Source organism: Perca flavescens, chromosome 20 (genome assembly GCF_004354835.1).
Source record: "Perca flavescens isolate YP-PL-M2 chromosome 20, PFLA_1.0, whole genome shotgun sequence".
Taxonomy (NCBI): domain Eukaryota; kingdom Metazoa; phylum Chordata; class Actinopteri; order Perciformes; family Percidae; genus Perca; species Perca flavescens.
This window is the reverse complement of record NC_041350.1, coordinates 5917410-5942479: the sequence shown is the minus strand read 5'-3', so window position 1 is coordinate 5942479 and position 25070 is coordinate 5917410. Positions and strand designations below refer to the sequence as shown.

At 40.2% G+C, this 25070-nt stretch overlaps 1 protein-coding gene across 2 annotated transcripts; it reads right to left on the bottom strand.

Annotated features, from left to right (window-relative positions):
• Nucleotides 1-27: 27 nt before the first annotated feature.
• On the bottom strand, nt 28-24523 carry dglucy (D-glutamate cyclase). 2 transcript variants are annotated; one of them, XM_028566175.1, is made up of 16 exons: nt 24443-24523; nt 19243-19325; nt 15511-15664; nt 14599-14685; nt 13356-13509; nt 12754-12904; nt 12550-12672; nt 11853-12095; nt 10575-10692; nt 9788-9930; nt 9573-9672; nt 8693-8841; nt 7135-7254; nt 6388-6548; nt 4479-4674; nt 28-562 (listed from the first exon to the last, which is right to left on the bottom strand). In XM_028566175.1, exons 2-15 carry the CDS (start codon nt 19316-19318, stop codon nt 4513-4515), a joined length of 1941 nt encoding a protein of 646 aa, XP_028421976.1. In that variant the 5' UTR covers nt 19319-19325; nt 24443-24523; the 3' UTR covers nt 28-562; nt 4479-4512. The 2 variants fall into 2 exon arrangements, with proteins under 2 accessions (XP_028421976.1, XP_028421975.1); XM_028566174.1 differs by lacking the exon at nt 28-562 and having other exon boundaries at nt 3441-4674.
• Between the last annotated feature and the right edge of the window lie 547 nt (nt 24524-25070).

Sequence of the window (25070 nt, the reverse complement as noted above, 5' to 3'; positions counted from 1 at the left end):
GTAATGTAGCTGAAACCTCAGGTCTGTGCAGGCTTAATTATGTCTGAACATTTAGGCTTCTTTTGTTTTGTAAGCACGCGCATTCAATTCAATGTCTGGGAGGGGAAAGAAACCATGTGTGGATGGAAACATTTACAAAAGATGACAAAGATGAAACATGTTTTCAAGCACACCTTCATGAATACTTATATTATACCATGAACATCATATGTCCTTGCCAGCATGTTGGATTTGATAATGCATCACAACTTGACAATAACTTGAGGAGCCATAAGAAAACAAACATGTTCATCAGTCATCCTTTGCTGTGCTATTGTTCCTCATTTTCTTCTTTGGTAAGCTGTCGATTGAAGTTGACATAAAAAAAGGCAAATGCTGTTTTGTGGGCCAAATTTAAATGGAGTGGAAACCACAGGGCACAAACCAGTTTGTGTTATGGTGCTGTGATGGATAGATGATACCCAGCGTCTCTTGCTCGTCGCCACTGTAAACGAGGGCAACCTCATAGTTGAAATAAGGTTATTGATTGATTGTCTCCTGGTACAGTCAGCCCACGGCTAGCCTGTGTAAGAATAAGAATAAGAACATAAAGACAGTGGTTGAATGAAATGTCTAAAAAAGTGGCTGCTTGGTTTTCACTCCAGCTTCTCTGACCAAACACTAATTATATATACACACACACACAAGACCGTTTAGCCTCTCAACCAGAATCAAATTATTTACTGTGAACTGTAGTTGTACACCCACAGTCGAGAAATACCGTCACTAGACAGATTTGATGGTATTTTAAGAAAGCGGCTCTTCAAACTACATCTGGGAAACCAACCTCAGCTGTTTACATCTGCGTCCTCCCTGCTGTGTCTCTTTCTCAGCTTTTAGTAAATTCAGAAGGCGATATCAGGGGGGACACCATACCCCTTGTTAACAAAATGAACAAAATACATCCCCCTTGTTAACCTGCCATGCATCTCTCCCAGTCCCCAGAATCCAGCTTAACTGCTATAAAAGTTGCACAAGAGAACACCATACCTCAACTAAGAATAAACCCACTAAAGAATAACATTTATTAGACAGACTTCAGATAGTAGTGGCATCCCATTTTATTTAATTTACATTATAATATCTAAAACAGTTTTTTTTCCTGACAGTAACATTTAAATCAAAGCTTCAATTCCTTCAATATTTAACAATGTTCAACAGTTAATGAATGTCTGACTACATAAACACACCAGAGTGGTGTTGAGAAGCAAATCATTATGTAAGCTCCATCACAAACATTATTTCAGAAAAAGGAACATCATCTCTGTAACTTCGAGTATTTTTTACTAATATCATCATAGTTTTTGACAGATACTGCAGTTGCTTTTTTTGGGAGTGTAAAGTTTGCTGTCAAGAAATCCCACGAGAGTTGCGCGATCACAAGATTACACGAAAATACATCTTGTCAGGCTTCAAATATTGCATTTATATATATACACTGGTACCTACTGGCGCGGTTTAGGTGTGTGCTGGGGGACTGTTCGTTCAGAACAACAGTGGCGGTTCCTAAAGAGGTAAAAGCATTAGCTATATGAGAACTGGAGTGTGTTTCTTCAATGGAAGAAGAGCAATAAATAGCACTGAAGGCTTTTCTTGTTTTTTTTCGCTCGCCTCCCGACTGTCTTCGGCATAATAATCCTAATCTTAAAATCAAGGTCACATAATAATGTAAAGTTCAAGTTGGGATCCAACTTGTTAAGCCGTCTGTGGAATGCGTTCAATTCTTCTATCTCTGCATCGCAAAGGACCTCCACATCGTTAGTGCATCTAAAAAATGCCTTAATATCGTTAAGATGTGTTTGGAATGTATTCAGGAGAAACTCACTGGGCCCTATTTTAACGATCTAAGCACACAGTGTGAAGCGCATGGCACAGGTGTGTTTAGGGCGTGTCCAAATCCACTTTTGCTAGTTTGACAGCAGAAAAAAGGGTCCATGTGCCAGGCGCATGGTTCAAAATGGTTGTACTTAGAGTTTTCATTAATTCATAGGTGTGTTTTGGGCGTAACATGCAATAAACCAATCATCTCCCATTCTTTCAAAGATAGGCGCAGGTGTATTTGCTATTTCAGGGCTCCAGTCTGCGACCAAATGGTCACATTTTGCGACCAAAATTTGAGAGAAAAAAAGGGGGCAAACTTACTGGTCGCACATGTGCGACTGGCTGTAATATTCAGTCGCACGCGTGACCAGTGTACCCCCTTTTTTACACGTTAAACGTTGAAATTTCTGTACCTGAGAGGTTATCTGTCCTCTCTGAAAATTGACAGAGAGCAGAGCTCTGACACAAACCGCGCACACACGAGCGCAGAGCTGCAGACGATGCTAACTACTTCGGGTCTGCAGTTCTGTTGAAGTCACAGTGAGTCACGGAAATGCCGATAAAGTGGTTTCAAGTGTGGAGTTTTTCATAACTTTACGCAGACGACTTAATGGCGAGCCGAAAGCGGTCACGGTGCTGTTGACGTTACACTTCCTCGGAGACGAAGGTTGAAAGGCAAGGCACCTTTATTTCTACAGCACCTTTCAGCAACAAGGCAATTCAAAGTGCTTTACATGAAACATTAAAGAGCAATTAAAAAATGTCATAATGAAAATAAAACAGGCGAAAAAATAATATACTTTTATAATTATAAAATATAATTTTTTTTTTACTGTCATGACAGCTATGGGGCTGTCAGTTGACCTTTTATGTTGCATCTTCAAAAGTGACACTGAATTTGAAACAGAACATTGTAATTTCTGCATCTATTATCAAAGTATGTATTAGTAATACAGTGGAAATTAGTAGAAATGTTGATTTACGGTGTGTGGCCCTAAATTTTCTGGTTGCGGCCCTAAAATTTTCAGTTGGGGGCCACTGTGCTCCTAGTAAAAAAAGATAGTCTGGAGCCCGCTGCGGCGGGTGTAAGATAGGGCCCAGTGTGTTCATAGTAACGGCTCATTTAAGGGACAAAACATACAACAACACACGTGCTTGGTTCCGTGCTAAAGATCGATAACATCGCAGTTCTTTTACAAATCACCTTCTTGTTACTGTCAATACAATTGCTCTTTTATACCATTACAAAGTGTATTTAAAAAAAAAAAAAGAAGTTCTTAAAGGCCTCAAAATAGTGTCAGAGCTCTACATGTATTCATGACTGAGGTAGTAAAGAGCCAGACAGAGAGAGCAAAGAGAGCTGCTTTTACTTGAGATTACTTTGCTTCGTCACCGGTAGGGCTGAAAGCCACACACGCTCACACACACACACACACACACACACACACACACACACACACACACGCACACACACACACACACACACAAACACACACACACACACACACACACACACACACACACACACACACACACACACGCTCACAAACACACACACACACACACACACACACACACACACACACACACACACACACACACACACACACACAGCCAACCTTTCATTCTCTCTTTTTTTACTTTCTCACTTTCTTTTGGAAATCTGAATAGAGAGGAAACAGAACTTCACTGATTCAGTCTGTGCATGCTCCAGTGTGTTTCCTTCGGGGCCCTGGGCTTAACACTAGCACCGCCGGGCTCTTTGTGGGGTACTACATCCACCTAAACCCGACACCCTAGATTATCTGTATGCTTTTGTACAACGAACATTGATGGGCCATTCAACGCGTCTCTCGCAACTCTCGCAAATAAATCCTTTCTGATGAAAAACATCTATTTGATTCTATCTGTTTTGAGTTGTAAGCAGCATATAACCTGCAGCGTAAAACCTAAAAGGCATGAAACAAATGCTGAAACATTTCTCATCAACTTCAGCATTTTGATTTAAACTAAATGGTAAATAAAATAGAATCACAGTGCAAATGATTAAATGATCACACTATGTCTAATGAAAGAAAATCAAAAAGTCCCCTCAGCATTTACAGTTGTCTCTTCATCTCCCCCATGAGCAGTGCATCTTTCAGTTCAACAGTCTACCTGCCATAGATGGCAAGACAGAACGTGGGATTAATTTCATTTCTGATATTTTACACGTATGAAAGATGAATATTGTAGGCCTACATAGGTTAGTGTGATTATAAGTGATTACTAAGTGCATGTGAGAGAATATTTGCATACATATTCAGTTTCTATGTCCCATTCATTGTCTCAAATGTGCTGTACAGCCATGATGCAAATGTGTCAATTCTCCTCTGCGGAGGAGAGTCTTCTAAAAAAAATTCTATCATTATAACAATATGGGAATGTGCAGAAAAGGTATTTAGAAAAAGGCAGTGCAGGAAGGAAACAACTGTTAGCAATAACCATGGAATAATTCAAATTTTTTTGAACCACAACGTTAAACGGCGTGGGCAATGGCGGTTCTAGTGTCAACGAGCATTTGCAGCTATTTGTATCAAGGCTATGTTAATGCTCAATCTCACAGATAGATGAGATACCATAGATGGCTGAGAATACAAGCTGATGAGGTGGTCAAAGCTTTGGAGTGGTGGAGCCTAGTGTGACTTCCAGTAGTCTGGTGATGACGTCAGAGTGCGTGGGGTGAAAGGTCAAACCATCCACCTCCATGGCCAGGTGACCAGTTTTCCCACTTCTTATCCCAAAACGCACCAGAGTGGAGAGGATAGACTCTTCCTGGAGGAGAAAGAGACAGAGAGAGACAGAGTGTGAACATGACAGTCCTCCTAAAGATGTACCGTAGGTATACAGTACATTTTTTTGTTTATTTTTTATTTGCTTCTATAAGTGGAAGCTGATTTGTTTTGGCCACATGGGGGCAGCAGGAACAAGTTGAAAACATAACATTTACATAGTATAACACATTATAAACACAGTTGACTGTTTACACATCCAGCAGAAACAGAGCATTACATTAGCATTCATTCAGAGTTGTGTGCCTTGCCATCTGAGACAAAAATCCTTGATTATGCGGCACGTTTTCTTAAAAAATGCGATGGAATATGCGGGATATTTATGCAATTTTATGCAATGAAATTGCGGGAACTTACAAAAATTGCGGAACTTGTAATGGACGGTGGGTTCGCAGGAGCTTTTTTTATTTTTTAAAGATATATTTTGGGCATTTTAGCCTTTAATACACAGGACAGCTGTAGATAGAAAAAGGGGGGAGAGAGAGAGAGAGAGAGAGAGAGAGAGAGAGAGAGAGAGAGAGAGGGGGGAAGACATGCAGCAAATGGCCGCAGGTCGGACTCCAACCCTGAGCCTCTGCGTCGAGGACTGAGCCTCTGCATGTGGGCGCCCGCTCTACCAGGTGAGCTACCCAGGCGCCCACAGGAGCTTTTTCACTCAAAACGGCTGCCTGCTGCTGCTGGCAATGAGGACCAAAAGAATGAGCTAAAAGAGGCTAAAACCCTCTGTAGAGTTGGTGATAATGTTTTTGAAGTTAAAGGTGCACTATGAGTTTCTGCATGACGTCACTTCTGTTGACGTTCCAAGTAATTACCAAACAAAACAGAGCAAGCTCGCCCCTCCCCCCATGTTTCCGTAACTGTCATGACTAACTGACTAACTGTCACTAACCCCCACCCCCTCCCCCAACCATCTTGTCGGTGATTGGCTGGAGTGGTTTGTTTTATTTTTGTGCACAGCCTGTGTTTGTTTGACGTTTATGACCCCTGTGTTGTCTCCCGAGACCGGGCTTTTTCACGGTGTGTTCAGGGGGCAGGCAGCTAGCGGATCAAGGAGAGATGCCTACGATTTGATACAAAAACGAAATTGCGCTGAAACCATGCAGGAACTTATAGTGCACCTTTAATACATTATATTTCAACAGCAAAGAACAGACCGCATTATGTATGTATTATGTATTTAGTCTTTGTCTTTTCAACCATATATGATACACCTGAATTTTGTTTAGGCTTGAAAATCTGATTATACAACTTGTGTGAAACTGATTTCCTTTATTTTACTTTTTGTTGTATTGTTTGGAAATGTATGCAATGTATTCTGTTTGTTTTTTTTATTTTATTAATTTGTGGTGTCTTGTAAACACGCGGATCAGGGACATTCGTATACAGTATACACTGGTATGCTATTGAAAACTTTCATAATGTTAATAATCCAATCTCAAACTGACAGACAGAGGGAAGATATATGGATAACAGGAATCGTTACGCATCCGGAGAGTGTTTGTGGTTGATAAAAGTTATATCATGTAAATAAAGGACGTTAACCCATGATTTACATCTTATAAACCCAGAAAACTGATAATTAAGAGTATGTGAAAAAGCAGATGGAAATCCCAAAAAGAGAGAATCTTCAAGAATATTCAGAAAGTGGAATGGAAGTGTGTGTTTGTGTGTATGTGTGTGTGTGTGTGTCACACACCTTGTCCACAGATGGCAGGTTAGCAGTCCAGTCCTGGAGCTGTTCTTGGGGGATTGTGTTTTCCAAACCCAGTCCTTTCTTTCTGTATCGCTGGTGGGAGGAGCAGGTGTGGAGCAGGTAGAGCCCACAGGCCACGGCATATCCTCCCCAGTTAGACACCCCTGCAGGAGGGAGGGGCGGTGGTGAGAGTGGGAGAAAGCAGATAAACAAAAGACATTGGCAAATCCTGAAAAGGAAAACTATAAGAGGTATTTTACGGCTTTCTCAAAGCCCAATTGATGGTTCTTAATGAGTGATGATCACGGCCATGAATGACAAGATGTAGTAACCTGTAATTTTTTTTATATTTTTGAAATGACTGGAATAAAAAGCATGAAATGTTTTCAAGAGACGAAAATTTAGCATAGTGGCCAAAAGATAACAGCTGTTAATTCAACATTTTTAGCCAAGATAACTGAAATGTTGAAGGAAAAATAATATTGGATGTTGGGACATGTCATAGCAGATAAGCATATACAGATAACATAGTTACTCCACTGTGGAACTTATTAACCCCTTTTGATATATGGCATGGGCTCAGAATACATACACATAGGTTGTGGAGAGGACAGTTTCACTTCTCTCTAGTGTGTTTAGTGTTTATGTTTAATATACTGTATTTAATGTTAGAGTTGTAACATGTGTGTTAAAAGCATTTCTGTGCTGTGTTCACTTTGTACAGCTAGTATAATAATTGTGAGTCCATACCAGCAGTGATGGCATAGTCAGCAGGTACAACACAGGCTATGAGACCCCCGCTGGGCATCAGAGTCGTCACCTTTTCCTTCAGTTTACCCATCCCCAACTCATTACCCCCATCACCGATTCCTACAGGGTCAGAGAGAGGAACATCTGATGAGCTATACAGAGAAATTAAGAGGATGGTGAAGAGATATGAAAACATTTGAAAAGGTTCACGGTTGTTTTTATTTTAATTTATCTTAAAGTACATCCAAAATAAGGTTTAGTTATGTTCTGTCCTCAAACCTATCATTTCATATCAAGTGCAGAAGAAACACCAAGGCCAACAACGTTATTTCATTTCTGTTTTGCTTGAATCATGCAGCTATGCAAGCTTGTTTATATCATTAGTATTTTTATTTCGGTTATTTTAAGTATCTGCTAGTGCTTTTGTTTGCCTTAGCCACCAGGTGAAGTCTACATATACCCCTATATGATCAGGGTTAGGGGGTATGATCAGGTATGTACAGCAGGAGGTAGACACCTTCGAGGGCTGATGGTTTTTTACCAGAGCCTAGAGACGCCATTGTTCCTCTGTTTAAAATGTTTGTTTGCCGAGAACTGGATGAATAAAAGAAAGATTACACAAACAGAAACAGCGGGTAGTTAATGTTACAGTTACTATGATGTAACTTTGGCTATGTTCACTGCATATTCCACAAATGAACGTACCATGGACATGCAATACTAACATTACATTATCACACCAAGTACTCTCAGTCACTTAGCTAGCCTGCGAATTCCTAGCTAGAAGTTACTAGCATAAACAAATAGGAGATAACTGGCGCTAACGTGTACAGCAGGCTACTTCAGTTGGCTTACTTGAAACTTCACGTGACTCGAGAGCGCAGACTCGCCCACTGTGAAAAGCTGCATGTCTTTTTTGCAGACTTTACAAGAGGCAACTCGTAGGGTTTGTCCCCGTTTAATCCATAATTTGTATTTTTCATCTTCCAGCAAACGTTCAGTGAAAAGACAGCCTGACGATATTACAAATCCCACTATGGCCACAACAAGACCCGCTCTTCCATAGCATTTATTGGCCAGGTGTCCATGATGCTTACGCATAACCCCATTTGTACAGGTCCTATCCCCTGACCAATTGGCTATCCTAACCCCAACCAATCGAGCTGCTTCCTAGGGCAGGTCTTGATGTGGCGGCAGATCGCAGTCACATTTAACAAGTGCTGTCCATGATGTTTTAAGAAACACAAACCACAAGCCAGACCGTTCCCCGATCTCACAATACATAGGGGGTGTAGCCTGACAATATTCCAGCGCTGTCACAGAGCTGAGGAGGTCGGTCTGGCACGGCGAGACCACCCACAACGCAACTCCACCGTAGACAGAGATTTGAGTGTGTTATTCTACTAGCAGCTAATGTAGCCTGGAGCTTCTGGCCGAGATTCAAGCAGAGATGAGGAGTGGGCTACAGAGGCTACATACATCATTAACATTCCATTATTGCTTACAAATTGAATCCCGAAATTAGAGTAATAAAAAGGTAGTATAAAGTGTTACCTACCTGTAGTGGTAATTCCTGGTAAATCCTTGGCAGCAATAAACAGGTTATCAATGGGATCCACCAGATGTTTGATGTTTATTCCTCTCATGTTGTAGTAATTTCCATCTCCAGCACGTCCACTGCGCTCTATCGCCACAAGGTGGTCGTACCTGGTATTACAAATTACAAGTACATCACTTTCACGCTCTTGAAGCTGAAGGACTCACCATATGGCAAGACATCAAAGTCCAGTGTCATCACTAACAAATATCTAGCCTGGGAACTAGACAAATCAACGGTGCTCATGTTTCATTTGCTGTGGCAGATACGTCTGCCCCCCCCTCCCATTCAGCCGGCCAGAACCTGGACGGGCCAATCCCAACCATTAACTCACATGGGGTATGTTTTAAGACAATTACTGACAGAGGAGCGCTATGCTTGAATGTAATTACATGTAACTAAATTAAAAGTAACTTACCAAGCTCACAAAACTTAGATCAAACTGTATGTCTTCTCCTATTGCCTTACTTTTGACAACATATAGGACAACTTAAAGATATTATGTTTACTGTCATAGATAGTTGGCGAATAATTTAGTAAGTGACAACTAATCGATTAATCTTTCCAGCTCTATTGAACTGCATTCCGAGGCACTTTTTTGGTTTGCACCACCGATTCCCCTTGGAAATCGAAAATCAATTGAGAAGTTTGAGACTAATAAGCATTTGCAAATTACTCTGGCATTACTAGGCTAACAAGTATCTATACCAAGGACAGAAATTGAACCAATCCAGAGTAGTCTAGAAAGGCTGTCGTGATGTAAAATAGTTTATCATAATAGGGCTAAAAGGTCCTTTATGTGTCCTCATCCTCACTGCAAAGACACAGCAGGTCAGCTAACCTGGGCTTGCTGGGGTCTCCATGGTGACACAAGAACTGTAGTGCAGAGTCGGGGCCGCTGTCTTCAAACGTGACCAATGGGATTGCAGTTTTTAGCACACCTGAGGGTAGTATCACAGAATTATTAAACCAAGAAGATACTGTTTATTGATGAAGAATAATGGCATTATTTGGTGGTTTTATGAGAGTCTGGTGGCAGGTAGATGTCTGTCCCACCTGTCCTCACAGCTTCATTAATGATGGCCTGGTTCATCTCCAGGGCTCTCCTGTCCGTCACCAATGTCACCTGTTTCCCTAGCGACAGCAGCATGGTTGCCATGGCAACGGCTCCAGGTGGGCCATCAGTCTCATCAGGGGGACTAAAGGGGAAACACTAACAATCAACCTGATGAAACACTTAAAAGGGGCAGTCAGCAATTCCATAACACATTTTTTCCATGCCAGGAAATATCTTCTCACGCACCACTACCTAAACCCCCCCCCCACACTGTAAACACACAGAAAGCAACAGCTCCTGCTCGTGCACAAGACAGGGGTAAAGCCATGGTATGTACAGCATAAAGAGAAAAGCAGTAGGAGCGAGAGAGATGGAAAATCTGGCACATTACAGGTGTATTTGTTTGAGCACTGAGTTCACATATTCTCCAGAATCGCTGACCATTAACGCTGCGTGTTTCCACCTCTGGATGGTGCAGTTTGAGCTGTCAAGACATGTCAGACTCACTGCTAATTGCCTGCTGCACACTCCTCAGCCAGTCACCTGTGAGATCCAGTTCTGCATGGTTCCCAATGAGGTGCTGCATCTGATCTCCCCATTCTCATTTTTCTTTCTCAAGAGTTAAAAGAAGTTATGCTCCATGGGCGTGATACAAAACAGAACCGTGCCACCAAACAAGTCACAAACTGAATAATTCCCTACGTACCATAGTGTTTCAGCAGTGTAAGTGACACTGCAGGCTATTAAAATAAATACTTGTAAAAGTAGTGTGAGAAGCATAGGTACCTGTGCATGTAGTGTGTGGGAAAGCCAGTTGTTATGGCAACAGAGAATGCGTGGGAGAGTGCCAGACAGGAGCGCAGAAGTTCATCCTGAACAAATAAAGCTCTGATTCCTCGTTGACCTGGTGAGAGAAAGGGACAAACTCACATTCACCTCCAGCAAACCTGACCTAGTACCAACATCAAGTAGTAGCACAGCACTCAGTGACTTTCCATCATCTCTACAACTCTGCTCAGGCTGTCAGAGAGTTGTCTGTCACCCTTTTAGGCTGGGGAACAGCTGGATACCACCAAACTAAATCAGTTCACTTCAGTTATTTTTCACATTAGATGCACACTACTGAGCACATGCAGATTTTCTTTATGCATATTTGCTGATACCACAAAGCATATGGAGGTAGAGTGGTCGTCCTTTATTCAAAGGTCGGCGGTTCGATCCCCGGCTCTTCCTGTCCGCACGAAGTGTCCTTAAGCAAGACACTGAACCCCAAGTTGCTCCTGATGGGCAGGCCAGCGCTACCATCGGTGTATGGATGTGATTAATGGAATGTGTGTGAATGGATGAATCAGAGGCAAATTGAAAAGCGATTTGTCTGGTAAAGCTGAAAGGAGCTTTATAAATGCAGTCCATTTACCATTTACAAAGTCTGCCACGATACGATTTCAATTTGATTAAATTTAGGGGCCTGCGATCAATAGGAGACAATATCATATTTCACCATTTAAGTTACTCTGAGATTTGGAGAATAAAGTTGTAATATTTCAAGAAAAAAACCCATCCGCCCTACAGTCCGCTGTTATTTATGTCATTGCTCTGCTGATATGGTTTTTATCAGACCGTCTGACAGATACAGAACTCCGTTTGGGACACTCTCTCCGGATGAGACAAAGTTTAGGGAAGCGGCTGTATGCTGCTTTGCATTCGAGGTGGAAAACCAACACTAACTAAAAAATCACTTCCGATCAGGCATTGTGTGGCTTATTGTCCACATAAATGTTAACTTAACTGAAGGCAAAGCACCTGCGACACGACAGCCTGGATTGTCTCGTGCTCTAGCCTCGAGCGCTCTCCTCTGACTCAACTTAGTGCACTGCGCTGTTTCTGATTCATCCAAAATGCAATCACGTCGCTTTATGTTAGGGAGACGCGAACAAAGCAAACAAACACCAATAGAAACTATTTCTCATCCAGGGAGTTACCTTTGTAGAGCCGATGAAAATTGTATTTGTCCCCTAGTACCATTTCTACAAAATTCGATGCCCTTGCTCTACGCATGTTTACCTGGGTCCTCTCCAATAATCGTCTCCAGCTGTCTGATCTTTGCCACGGCCCTCTGAGATGCCAAACTGTACAACAAGGGATTGTAGGATATCAGGAAGCAGAGGGGAATCAGTTCAGGATTGTGATCCGTGGAGGGAGAGTCTACGCCCTCAGAGGGTGGAGGTATGAGGGAAGAAGTGGAGGAGTCTGGGATGTCAGTCAGGAACATACAGCCTGGTGCGTGACTGAATGCCAATGAAGGCTCTAGAGGGAGACAGAACATGAAGTCTGAATGCATGATCACTTCTTAGAAACTATGAGAAGGTTATGGAGCAAATAGAGCATCAAGGGGTCTACACTAAGAAGGATTACTACAATCATAACTATAACTAATTATGTTGGCATCCACACTGCTGGACGATAACGTTCTGTAAACAGTGGCGCCAACCATGCATTGCATGCTCCAGGTGATTATAATACATAAATACGGCAAACGTAAGATTATAGGAATGTCTGTGGTATTATCCTACATATTTGTGTATTTGGGTACATTTTATGAACCAAAAAAAAAAGGTCTACAGGCTGTCCCAGGGGACGCCGACAGGGCTGTCTTTTCCAGGCAACATATTATAACTATTTTTAAATCTATATATTTAAAATTATCATTGCAGTTATCCTTCTTGGTGTGGACGGTCCTTTAGCCAATCATATTCCTCACTGCTGCTGAGTATTGCTTCTATAGCAGTCACTCCACAGGCCCAGAACACGGTGACATCCCCAGGCTGCAGCTCTACTCGCTCCCCATAGTCTGGTTTGGACAGGTCCTGTATGCCTAGGAGAGCTACACACACAAGCGATAAATTAAGGTTAATGGCCTGTGTAAAGCGTGTGTGTGTCTGTATGAGTGTGTGTGTGTGTGTACCTGGGTCTCCTATGTGTACAGGAGCTCCATGTGCTAGCGGATTGAGGTAAGTAACCTCCACTGCTGCATTCAGCATGCCAGCTGGAATAGGACGCATAGTGGTCACAAGAGGGCAGCTGAACACTCCTGCAGGGATACAGGGAACTGCAGTCTGGACACATGCACGCACATGCACCCACGCACACGCACGCACACACACACACACACACACACACACACACACACACACACACACACACACACACTTTCAACTTATCTTTAAGAAAAACTGCATGCCCTGATAGTTTTTATACCATTTGTATACATTTTTTTCCACAATGTTTAAATAATGTAGTTATGACAACAACACTGTCGGTGCATCCACATGACGCAAGCCTTCAGTGATCGTGCAACACCCAATCCCTCCTCCACGCAGTTGCCAGTAGTGCTTATCCCATCAAATTAAGAACTACATGGAGGATTAAAACATAAAATGCATCACTCAAGCTTTCGCGCGCAAATGTCACCGGAATACACAATTTTTAAACATAGCCACAAAACAAAGACATTTGTTACCTGTATTCACCTCATGCATATGCATATTTTAAGATATTTGTACATACCCTATACATGCTGACATTTGTGCCCTGCTCCACGTTTCTGACAGGGACTCCAGCTTCCTTCAGTCGGCCTTCAAAGCCAAAACTGCAGCCCAGATAGAAACATACTATGTCTGCCCATGGGCCATGATGTTCAGCCTGCTGCTCTGATGCAATCCTGGGAGCATAATTACAAAAGGAAAAGTGAGAGAGTGGAGAGTCTAACAAACCATCCATACCCTCCCCGCAATCTCCCATATCATGGAGAATATCAATCTATCCTCAGAGGCAACCAAAAGGACTTGGACCCAGTTATGACTAGACATGATATTATTTGCTGCTGTCAGTTAGCTGAGTATTCCCCAAGTATACCAGAGCCCCAGTTATAAATAGAAGAGAAAGCTATGAACCAACATATTCCAACATTTTCTGTTGAGTAATCCTGATTAAACTCTCCACGTCAGTTTCCTCTGCATGTTTGAACTCAAACTGCTTTTAGTCAGTCCCTCCAGGATTTCGTGATCGCAAAAATGCATGTGAATTGAACCAATCACATGACATTTTAACATCAATGTACGCTGTAAAGTTTTATCACTCTAAAGTTGCTGAAAGCTGCTGCTGTTTTAATCCTGTCGGCTCTCTGTAGCGGGCGGGGCTACTGCTTAGTTCCCCCCGCGACTGACACACGCATACACACACAAACACACACAGTGGACGCAGGAAAAAACAGAGATGAGACGTAAACGATGACCTAAATTGAGGACAGCTACGCTTGTTATTGTAAGTGCAATGACAAGTTAAAGTCCGATAAGTAATGCTACTTTAACAAACCGAATGAATTTGTGTCCCAGGCCAGGTTAGGAAATTAACTAACAAAGTAAAGATCAACAAGCCACTGACACACATTTATGATTCATTCAATAAATGATTAGTTTTTTTCTTAAATCCACCAGCCATTTACATATTATACCAACATTTGCAGCATCCTGAGCCTTTTTGGTAAGGTTACTAGGACAACTCAGCCCAGAGTAGTTTTATTCTCCCCAAAACAAGTTTCCTTTTTATTTTTAAAGAACTATACCAAAATAAAATAGCAACTTGTCACACTGTCTCTCGCACCTTCATTGCATCAAAAATACAAAAGACATAAAAAACTTTTATTGCAATTATTTACAAAAGCTCCCGTAAAATCAGGCATTTTGGGCCGCATTAATCTGAAAAAAAGGCCCCAAAATCCTGGAGGGACTGTTTGTCTTTGTTAAAATACCTTGGGTGAGTGCAGTAACTCTGCAGACTGGAGACTCTATTCACCAGGCAACCCTCCTCATACACGTAGTACTGAGAAATATCTGTCCTGAAGAAACAGAAAGACACAAACACACACATTTGTCATTTGCCATGTTAACATTTGTAAAGTGTACTTAATAAAGTGTTACGGATCAATGTGAGGGATTCTACAATGCCTTAACAAAATACACACTTTCTGAATGGCGTGTGTAAAATATTTTACATTTGATTAGTTTATCTCTATCCAAAACATGTTTTGAGTAAGGGTTCTGCTGAAGACATTATGGTAAAATTCAAAAACGTTAGCAGACACATGTTAAAGAGAGCTGCAGTAACACAGAGAGTCTAGGGCTGGGTATCGTTCAAATTCTTTCGATCCGGGGCCAATTTCGATACCTCAGTTTCGATGCCGGTTCCTAACGATACTTTTTTCGATACCATATGTTTTAAAATCCATTTCAACATCAACAAAAATACATTAAACACAAAGCTTTTATTTTCCACCTTAATTGTTAATCAAAACAGTTTACTCCGTCCGCACCTCTCCATGTGTGTGTCTCGGCCGGAGCTCTGCTCTGTGTCACTATGCAGAGAGGACAGATAAGCTTGCGCTTATGCGATGAGACGCTTTTGGAACCAAAATTTGGCACCGAAAAATAAATAATTTTTCGATACTCATAGGACTGGAGTATTTTTTCCATACCATAAAAGTATCGACATTCGGTACCCAGCCCTAAGAGAGTCACAACCATCAGCTAGAGTTAATGTGAAATCTGCTGACATTTGTTCATACAGGGGTGAGCCATTCCATCAATTATTGTCGAATTGGAGCAAGAAGAAGAGAAATACAGATACAAAATGTTAACGAATAAAGGAAATACACGTGTTCTACCTTATGTCAGCATGTCTAGCGAGAGGTGGACAGGCAGTCTCTCCTGATTTGCTGCGATAAAGGAGTGGCAGGGGGGCAGGATTATTGCGACAGAACGCTTCAAAGTCATTGGCCAGATGATTGGGTAGGACGACGACATTAGCCTGCTGGTATCCTGACACAGACACATACCGGAAACAAAACGGAGAACATGATTGGCTCCAGACCAGTAGATTAGTTGGTTAAACAGGATTTCGTTATTTGTTAATAGATAACGGGTGGGAGTGCCACCTATGCACTATAATAAAACTGAAATCAATTAAAAGGAAACATGGTAAATTCAGTTCTTTATTTATTTAACTGTGTTATGAGTATGATTCGGGGCTGCACGACATGAGGAAAAAATGCAATATGTAATAACTTTGTTGAATATCGCGATACCGATATTATTTGTGATAAACAGATGTTAAAGTGTGCTCAGTTCTGCATTTCTGCTGCTTTCAGTGTTCTGCTAAAATACAACACATTGCTTGTTAAATTTAAAACAAACGAAATAAAATCATTTCCAACATTATTTTGTTGAACTCTGTGGAGGCATGCAACAATAACAACGTTTTCTACATTCAGTCATTTTGAGGGTGAAGTATTTTTTGTACACATTGATGCAGGTTCTGTTATGATTGATCATGAAGCCCAGTGTAACGGTCAGGTTATCACTGAAGTGTTTGAAGTCTCTGCACTGTTACTCAACCCTCGTGGTGTCTTCCCATCGACCATGGACTTGTTGTCCCTCCGGGTCAAAATTGAAACCTACCTTTTTTTTGGTGCTTTTTCCCCGCATTTTTGTCATCACTTTTGTTTTATTCATGGTCAATAATCCTAATTTAAATGACATTATATCACATATTTGAGTTTAAAAAAGTATATAGTTAAGATCAGAAGATGTTGAGTGAATCACAGTTCATGTCAAAGTTTTAGTCAGGAGAAAGAGATTTCTTTTTTTCAAATGCTATAAAATTGAATAAAACGCCCAAAATTCTATGGAAGTAATCATTACTTTTACCAACGAAGAATGCTGTATGGCTTCCATACATGCATGTGTCCAAGTTATTTTTTGGCAATTTGGTAAAAAGAATCCCACATTTCTGATAAAAAAAACTTTGAAAAACAGGTCACGAAGACAACATCAGGGTTAACATAACGTGAATAACACTTTAACAGAATAACTAGTCAGTGAACACGGCCTGACTCATGTCAGCGTGATTTTCATCGACAATAGCGGTTGAAGACAACAACTCCCATGATCCCACTCATCAAATAGTCAGTCTTATGTTAATGTGTTGATTGACAGACGCCCTTCTGGCAGAAAATTCCAAATAATTCCAAATGCATGGTTTCAGTGTCACATGGAGCACTATAGGTGATACACTGGTTCTTACCGTTAGCTAATCCAGTCGTGGTGCTTATTCTGGGATCGTCCTGCCTGATCAACAGCCTCAACTCAGCAGGACTCAACAAATTTAAATCATTTGACTGCTCCATTACAGAACACACGCTTTTGTTAAATACTTCTACTGCAACTACCTTCTTCTATTCTATGGACGAATTGGTTTCTCTCAGGTTCTTGCCTCTGGGTCAAAGGAGAGCCATAGACACAGTCAATAAAAAGGCAGTGGCAGCTACGCAAGCTACAGAAACTGGTGACTGCAGTGGGGGAAGATAGATGACATGTTGTAATTTAGCCAAACTCTGCCCATCAAAGACTGGTCTACTCCAGGGTTAATGTTCAAGTGAAGAAGTTATGCATGTGGTTAATCTTTGAAAAGAGTTATTCTAGGTGAAGAGGGGGCAGGGAGGTAGCCTGGTCCTACCAGACTCTCGTAAATTTAATTTGTAGTTATTTAAAGATTCTCGTGAAACAAGTAGAAACAGGTTAAATAATCACACTGCACTGGCAGATTTCTCTACGTGTTTTAAGAAAAAATTACTTTGTGGACTTAATAATGAACATAAATGACTATTGATCCCCATGACCATGAAGCGCTACAACTGTCAGCCACCTTACATTGTTTATGAGAAAATGAACGTGATCTAAAAACCTCCAGGTAACATTTATTTCAACACTGCATGTTTACAAGTCAATCCTAGTATTTTAAATTTGCAAATAACCGTGATTAATCACAACCCATGACTGTGATTAACTTAATTAAATAAAATGTTAATTGATTGACAGCCCTAGTAATAAAATGTTTGTTCTGTGAACATAGCCTGGTCCTACCAGACTCTGGTACATTTCATTAGTACACAGAGTCTGGCCACTCTCCATTGACAAGTGTTAACTTCCTTGAAGGCGGGTACTCTGTTATAGTGTAAAACAATTGGATCTGCCCAGAGCCACTCTGGATCTGCCAGAACCAATTGCTAACATTTTGTCGTGACGTCGGCTTAGCATCGTTAGCGTTAGCCTTAGCCAACTCTTTCACTACTAACGGCACGAGCTGGAAAATTAAACTTTTCCAGAACCCTGTGGGGAGGAGGGCCACAACATCACGGCCGCCAACACAACTCAGCAAAGATTGTTCTTGCTCGGGCTTCAACTTCTGGATATTCAGACCGAATGGCTTCTGTCTCCGCCGCCACTCAAACTAGCGCACGACCTTAACGTCATCGTTCTCAGCCACTCCCTCTGTTTGCTGATTGGACCGCCAAAGATTTGGCCGGAGAAAACCCAAGAATATACCGCAAACCCAGACGGAGTACTGAAGGAAAATGAAAATTGAGCGGAAGTACGTAGGAGGGCGGAGCTACGCTAGCAGGGAGGGGTAAGGGGAGAACAATCAACCGAGATATCTGTCGAGATCAGAGACAAAAGAAAATGTGCAGAAAAAAACATTCAGCCGTTTTTGACTACCTCATGTACAGAACTATTAAATATGCTCCAACATTCCTACAGTTCTAAAGGTACAGGAGCAACTGTGTTTGTTGTCTTGGCGCTCTTAGACATGCCATTCACTGCAGAATGTTTTTTTTTTACTTAAATGTTATTACCTTTATTTCTATATTTGCTATTTTACAGCTTATGGGGCACATGTTACACAATCCAACTTGTTGGAATCATTAAATCAACTCACCCACACACTTGATTTGTCATCAATAGGGTTGTTGATTCAATTTACCGTTTGACACATAAGCTGTAGGGCTGGGCATATATCGATATTATATCGATATCGTGCTAGTAGGTGCTTTTTCCCTTTATTATATAGTGACAGTGGATAGACATGAAAGGGGGAGAGAGACGGGGGATGACACGCAGCATAGGGTAGCAGGTCGGATTCAAACCTGCGCCGTTGCAGGACTCAGCCAACATGGGGTTCACGCTCTTACTGGGTGAGCTAGAGGCCACCCCACCAAAATGTTACTTTTAACCATTAAGCCATTCCTACACATTGTAGTTCCATTATACCACGGTTGCGTCTGATCTTGCATTGTGATTGGTTGACAGACAGCATCTAATGAGCCAATAACTCCTGATGTTAATACCAAATACAGCTTATGGGCAACAACAATGAACTTAGCAGAAAAAAAGAGATTATTATTTATTACTTAACAAAAAGTTTTTGAATAATGTTTTTAACTGCTTTACTGATGGTATTAATTGGCCAGAATTGTTATTGTCGGTTACTGTCCCTGATAATAACAGAAAAACACATACGGAGGGAAATAGTATATAAATGTAGCGTGTTTGTGTTTTACCTGAGTCCACGGAGGAGTTAAAGATACTCCGGAAAAATCTGAGGGAACGTCTGGCGGCTCTGACAGCAGTCAGCATGCTTCACCTAAACATCAGCGCGCGCACACACACACACACACACACACACACACACACACACACACACACACACACACACACACACACACACACACACACACACACACAAAATCATTTATTTCCAAAACCTGACATTGTTCTTTTATCACTATTTACATTACCAGTCACATTAATATTTATGGAATTTAGGATGTATAGAAATAAAATGCAGAAAGGAAAAGCTGTCTGACAGGCTGTTGAGCCTAGTGAATCAGTGATTTCAACCTTGACTCCGACTCTATTTCCACAAGCAAAGGAAGTGCTGACAATGCCAACGAGAAAGCACAGGAAAGCAAAACTTATAGCAGGGTTTCCCCCAGAAAACTTGTTCAGCCTGGTGGTGTCTTTTTTGTTCGACAAGGGCCCAGGCTGGGGCCAGTCACGGACTGATGGCAGCATTAACGTAGAGCCCAAAAGTTTCTGTGAAAACAGAATCAGGGACGCACCAAATCCAGGACTCGGACGAATATTGGGCTTTTTGACGGGGTTCGGTTTCTTTGCGCGCGCTACGCTGGTCGATGTAATGACGCCCCTGTTGATTACGGGTAGGGGTGCATATTACTGTGGGCCACCAGGCTTGGTTATACACTGGGGGGAACTCTGCATAGTGGTCAGGAAATGGTTGCCTAGTTTGTGGTGTTTGTCTTTCTGCCACGCTTTCTGGGATTATCATTAAAGACTACTGACTATAGTTACTATAGTTAGACTGGATCGGTATCTGTGCAATGACAGCCGATAGGAAACAGAAAGACATTTGATTCTTTCACGATACGTGGGTGCTGATTCCATTTGTATTGCGATTTTCATTTGTTGCGATTCTAGAAGTACTTGATAGTATTGAGTATTGCATTTTTCTTTTCCTTCTGTAACAAAAACTAAATACTAAATAATACACTTCTAGAGACAATGTATCATGAGACAATTCTAAAACAAATTGTTTTCTAAAAAGAATGCACATCACACAGTTTTTGTCGGTTACATTCAACGATTTGTGACTGTATAGATATTCCAGTGTTTCCTTCAGGATTTTTTTTTTAGCAGTGGGGGCATATATATAGGTCAACTTTGATCTTGACATACAGGCTAAGCATTCTGTAGCAAATAACAATAAACCCACTATTAATTACATTATCTTAATGCAGTGTCACTACTTCAGCATGTAAATAATGCACCTCAAATACAAACGTGAGCAATCGCTATTATATCGAATCAACAGCCACGTGCAATTTATCTAGCAGGTGAAGAATACAAACAACGAAAATCACCAGTTAATTTAAATTTGCAAGACCTATAGACTGATACAAGACCAGGCTTAAATGAACTGACAACAGAAGTTATACGACTTACATTTGTCAAGGACGTACACACACCATCTCAACTGGCTAGTTATCCTTGTGTGTCCGCACTACTCTCCGACATGCTCTCTAACAATGCAGCCCTGTTTCTGATACCGTGGGGGGCAGAAATGTTGCCGTGGGGGGCCACCACGGTCAAATCAACATAGAGGAAACACTGTATTCAACCAAGTAGTTTTATTTTGTCTAAGCTACGCAATCACATCACAGTTCACATTGGCCTATGCAAGCACGGTTAGCTAGCCATCACCTAGTTGTTAAAATGTGCGTAAGCTCTTTCTCTCTTTCACATGACTGGATGTGTATTAAACATTTAGGGGACACAAACACAAACAAAGTGCTTTAGGTCAGAAACCAAATGACAGTGAAGAAGAGTTCAAGCACATATTGAACCAAAACTACACTACTTCTTCTTCTTTTATTTTTTTTTATAGTTTTGTGTTATTAGAAGCTGCTGAAGGCTGTGTTGGTATACAAAGCACAGCAGCCTAATAATACTAATATTTACTACTACTAATAATAATCATTTATTTTAATGTATGAAATATAAAAATAAATAAATAAATAACAATAATCAATCCAATAAAATATAATATAGGCCTATAGTTTAGGTTAGGAATGTTTTTCTTTTTCAGTCTTTCTCTCTGCAAAGTGCAACCAAATACATTTTGTGTGTCTTATATTCTTTATTATACAGTATATAAATAAATCATTTAACTGTGACGGAGGAGTTGTCACTCAAAGACGAGAGACAACACGGTAATAAACATTGCATCAATTGTGCTTTCACTGATTGGCCATTTTCTGCAACAATATTACAGTTAGTGGACTTTGACTTTTAACGTTACCCAGCAAACATTGGTCCGACAGCAACGTTGTGTCCCTGGCCAAAAATAGTCGCGGTAGGACGGCATAAATCGGTAAAAAGATGTTACACAGAACATTTCCTAAAAATGCATTCAGATACATTTTTACATGTCAACAGTTCTGTGGAGTTGCATGTATAATTTTTATTTTTACTTTTAGCTACGTGTACTTCAACATATACCATGTTGTGAATCAGTTGTAAGTGGACGTCCACTAAGTGATGTCCTTTACACGTGCATTTATAGTCCATCATGCCCCTCTATGAAATCAATTGTGATAAAGCTGCGCTAAACCCTTGCATGGTTAATACTGCAATAATTAATTGAATTCGCCAAGTTTTTAAAAGGTTGTGAAGACGTCCACTGACGTCCTTTACACGTCTAGTCAAGCAAAACAGAAAAAGAAACACAATTTGTATACAAAGTACATTTACTTTATGTTGTTTAAATAAATTATAATTACACAGTGCCCAGGGTGGTTAAGTGATTGCAAAGCCACTGCATTTTAGCCATTATTTCAACCTGTTGTACCTGATGTATTCTTTGTTTTTTGTTTTTTAAATGAATGTATGCATACATGTAAAACATAAATATATCCGGTCACCATTTTTGTTGGAGTTGGATGTAATCATTGACATATATAAAATGTAATTGCCATTGACAGGGAAACTGCTGCCAAGATGTAGTAGCAAAAGATTTCGCGATATTACAAAATCCCGCGATAGGATAGATTATCTCGCGAGATGTTAATGCGTTCTCCCCATAGACTCCGGAACCAGTAACTTGAACGTTGAACAACCACGAGGAGAGGAGGAATTGAGTTGTATCGATAATATTATTAAAAATCTACTGTTGGGTAAGTACATTTTGTATTATTAGATTAACGTGCTTGAGTTTTACTTGTTTGACATGAATGAACCGAAAGAAATGATGCCCACATTGTCAACTGAAATGTACTGAGTTTGGCTAAAATTAGCTAGCTAGCAAACGTTAGTAGGCTGAAAGTTACTTTGAACTTATACAACGGTATACCATAGTATAAAGTATGTTTAATGTTACAGTCAAAGGTGTGAAAGTGTATGTTTTAGCATTGCATGCAATTGCTACGCTGCACTGTACTGTTAATCGTGATTTTTTTTTACCTTATTTGGTTATTTTTTCTAAGGTGAAGTAATCCTACATTTTTTTCATAGAATGGGTTAGGGTTATATATATATGTATATATATATATATATATATATATATATATATATATATATATATATAGCTTTTTCTAACTTTTCATTCATGAAACGGGTGCAAAATCTTGTTTTATTTATTTTTTTAATTTAGTTATAGGACCATAAAAACATTTTGAAAATAATTCAATGTAATTTTTTTCCTACTGTTTGTTTTGTTTATTATTATTATTGTTATATTCTTTCCTCAGATGCTGTGAAGAGGTGGAGCCCAAATTCAACTGAATCAGAAATTGATGCGGCTATGGCGGAACACATGAAACATGCTCCAGGAAGAGCTGGGGGTGTGGTTATAACAAATAACTTTTCTGGTGTAAACGATGTTGCAAAAAGATGCTGCACAAAGGGAGATATTTGTGACAGTGTTATTGAACTGAACTAAATTAACGGAATTGAGCTAAAACTGAATTTGTTTTGTAATGAACACGCTTTTCCTGTTCGCGGGTGAATCTGTATTGTATAAACCGTAAGATTAGTAAATGTGATTTGGAATTTTGTGGCTTTTTAGTTCATCCCGTTATCTTTATGATCATTTGTAATGAACTACTAAAATGAAAATAAGAACACTTTATTTTACAGTGTCCTTGTTACATGTAGTTACTGTAATAACTATAAATTATGCATAATTACATGCAACAAACCTTAACCCTATATTCAGATGCAATTAATTATATTAATAAGAACTTAAATGTATAAGTAAAGTGTTGTTTGATCTACACGTGATTATAACGTGTTATAGACGTTCAGGTATGACTGGACCGATTTTGGACCTTTTTAGAACCTTTGTCAAGTTTAGATGTGTAAACGTCAAGATCGTCGTTCACGATTTAACACAATGGGTGTATGATTATTTTATATGCAGGCTTATAAAACACACCTTATAAACATCCAGAAGAAGACTAATTCTGACGTCCAGGGACGCGCAGAAAAGACGTGGAATTCACGGCCAAGTGACGTCAAAAACGTCGGTTCAACTTTCATTTTGGAACTATTTTTCAACCATGACAGGACGTCTCGGACGGACGTCTTTTCAACGGTCTTTAAACGTCCAAATGTTTGCTGGGTAGCTACACCAGTGTAACAAGATGAACTTGCACACAATAGCTGGTGTTAACAGGCTGCATATCATAACCCTTGTTATGACAACACAATCCCTTGTGTTGTCCTTCGGGTCACCGGGACCCGAAGGACAACACAAGAGTTAATCAGATCTCAACAAGCTTGAGCACCTGCCGTTAACTCACTCATAACTTAAGTAAGCTAGCTAGCTAATAGCGCAATATGTTATGTTATGTATTAAAAACACAAGAGTTAGCTCAGCCTACCGACTCATCTGTGGAACTGTAAACTAAACCTATTCCACTTACTAACATTACTGAGCCTATAATTTTAGTAACGTTAAGCAAAAATATCATATCTGGTAAAGAAATCAGTCAATATTTGAATTCATCATTAACAAGGTCAATACGCAGTTTGTTGACTATAACGTTATAGAGGAAATGCTTAAAACCGTGACTCGTTGGCTCTTATACGACTCGTTCATGTCTTAGGTCTTACCCATAGACTGTTAATATTAACTATACTTATATTAATTAATGAATTAATATTTACAGTCAATGGCCTTACCTTACTAACTGCTGGCTATAACCAGTCGACGCTAAAACTGAGGTGCACTGGGTCTAGCCATGGGTCTAGCGGATGGATACGCGTGTGGTTCTAGCGGATGGATACGCGTGTGGCTACGTCCGGTTTTCAAAATAAAGTGTTAACAAAGTGTACATAATTCATAAAGTTATCTAATTGGATTATTTTCGCAAAACGTATAAAATTACAATCACAATGTAGAAAAACAATCTGGTTTCAAGGAAATGGCACTAAACCCTTTTCTGGTAGTTCTGGCGTGATGGCTTTGTGACTTGGTGTTTTCCCACCCACCAATATAGGCCATAAAAGCCATGATTTTAAGGTTTGAATTTTGGTATTTGTAATCACCAATAATGTAAACCATCGTTATGCACATTTAATATTCAAAAATAAGCTGTAAATATTGCATTTTAACTACCTTAAGCAGTAATGGACATAAAAAAGGGGCATGATTTTTTTTCACTATAAATCCACCCATACGTAACAAAATTACTGTATGACTATGTTGGTCATGAGTTGTATACACATTCTGTAATCAAACATCTAAAAGCATACATTTTATCAGATTGGGGTCTGTGGTCTAATTTGGGTCCTTAAAGGTCCAATGTGT

What these genes read in the sequence shown, in the direction of transcription:
- dglucy (XM_028566175.1), bottom strand. Translation starts at nt 19,318, where the DNA reads ATGCTGACTGCTGTCAGAGCCGCCAGACGTTCCCTCAGATTTTTCCGG. An exon ending in CAAATGTCAGCATGTATAGG is followed by an intron (nt 12,905 to 13,355) that starts GTATGTACAAAT and finishes GCATGTGTCCAG; the next exon opens with ACTGCAGTTCCCTGTATCCC. An exon ending in AGAAGCAATACTCAGCAGCA is followed by an intron (nt 12,096 to 12,549) that starts GTGAGGAATATG and finishes GTCTCCCTCTAG; the next exon opens with AGCCTTCATTGGCATTCAGT.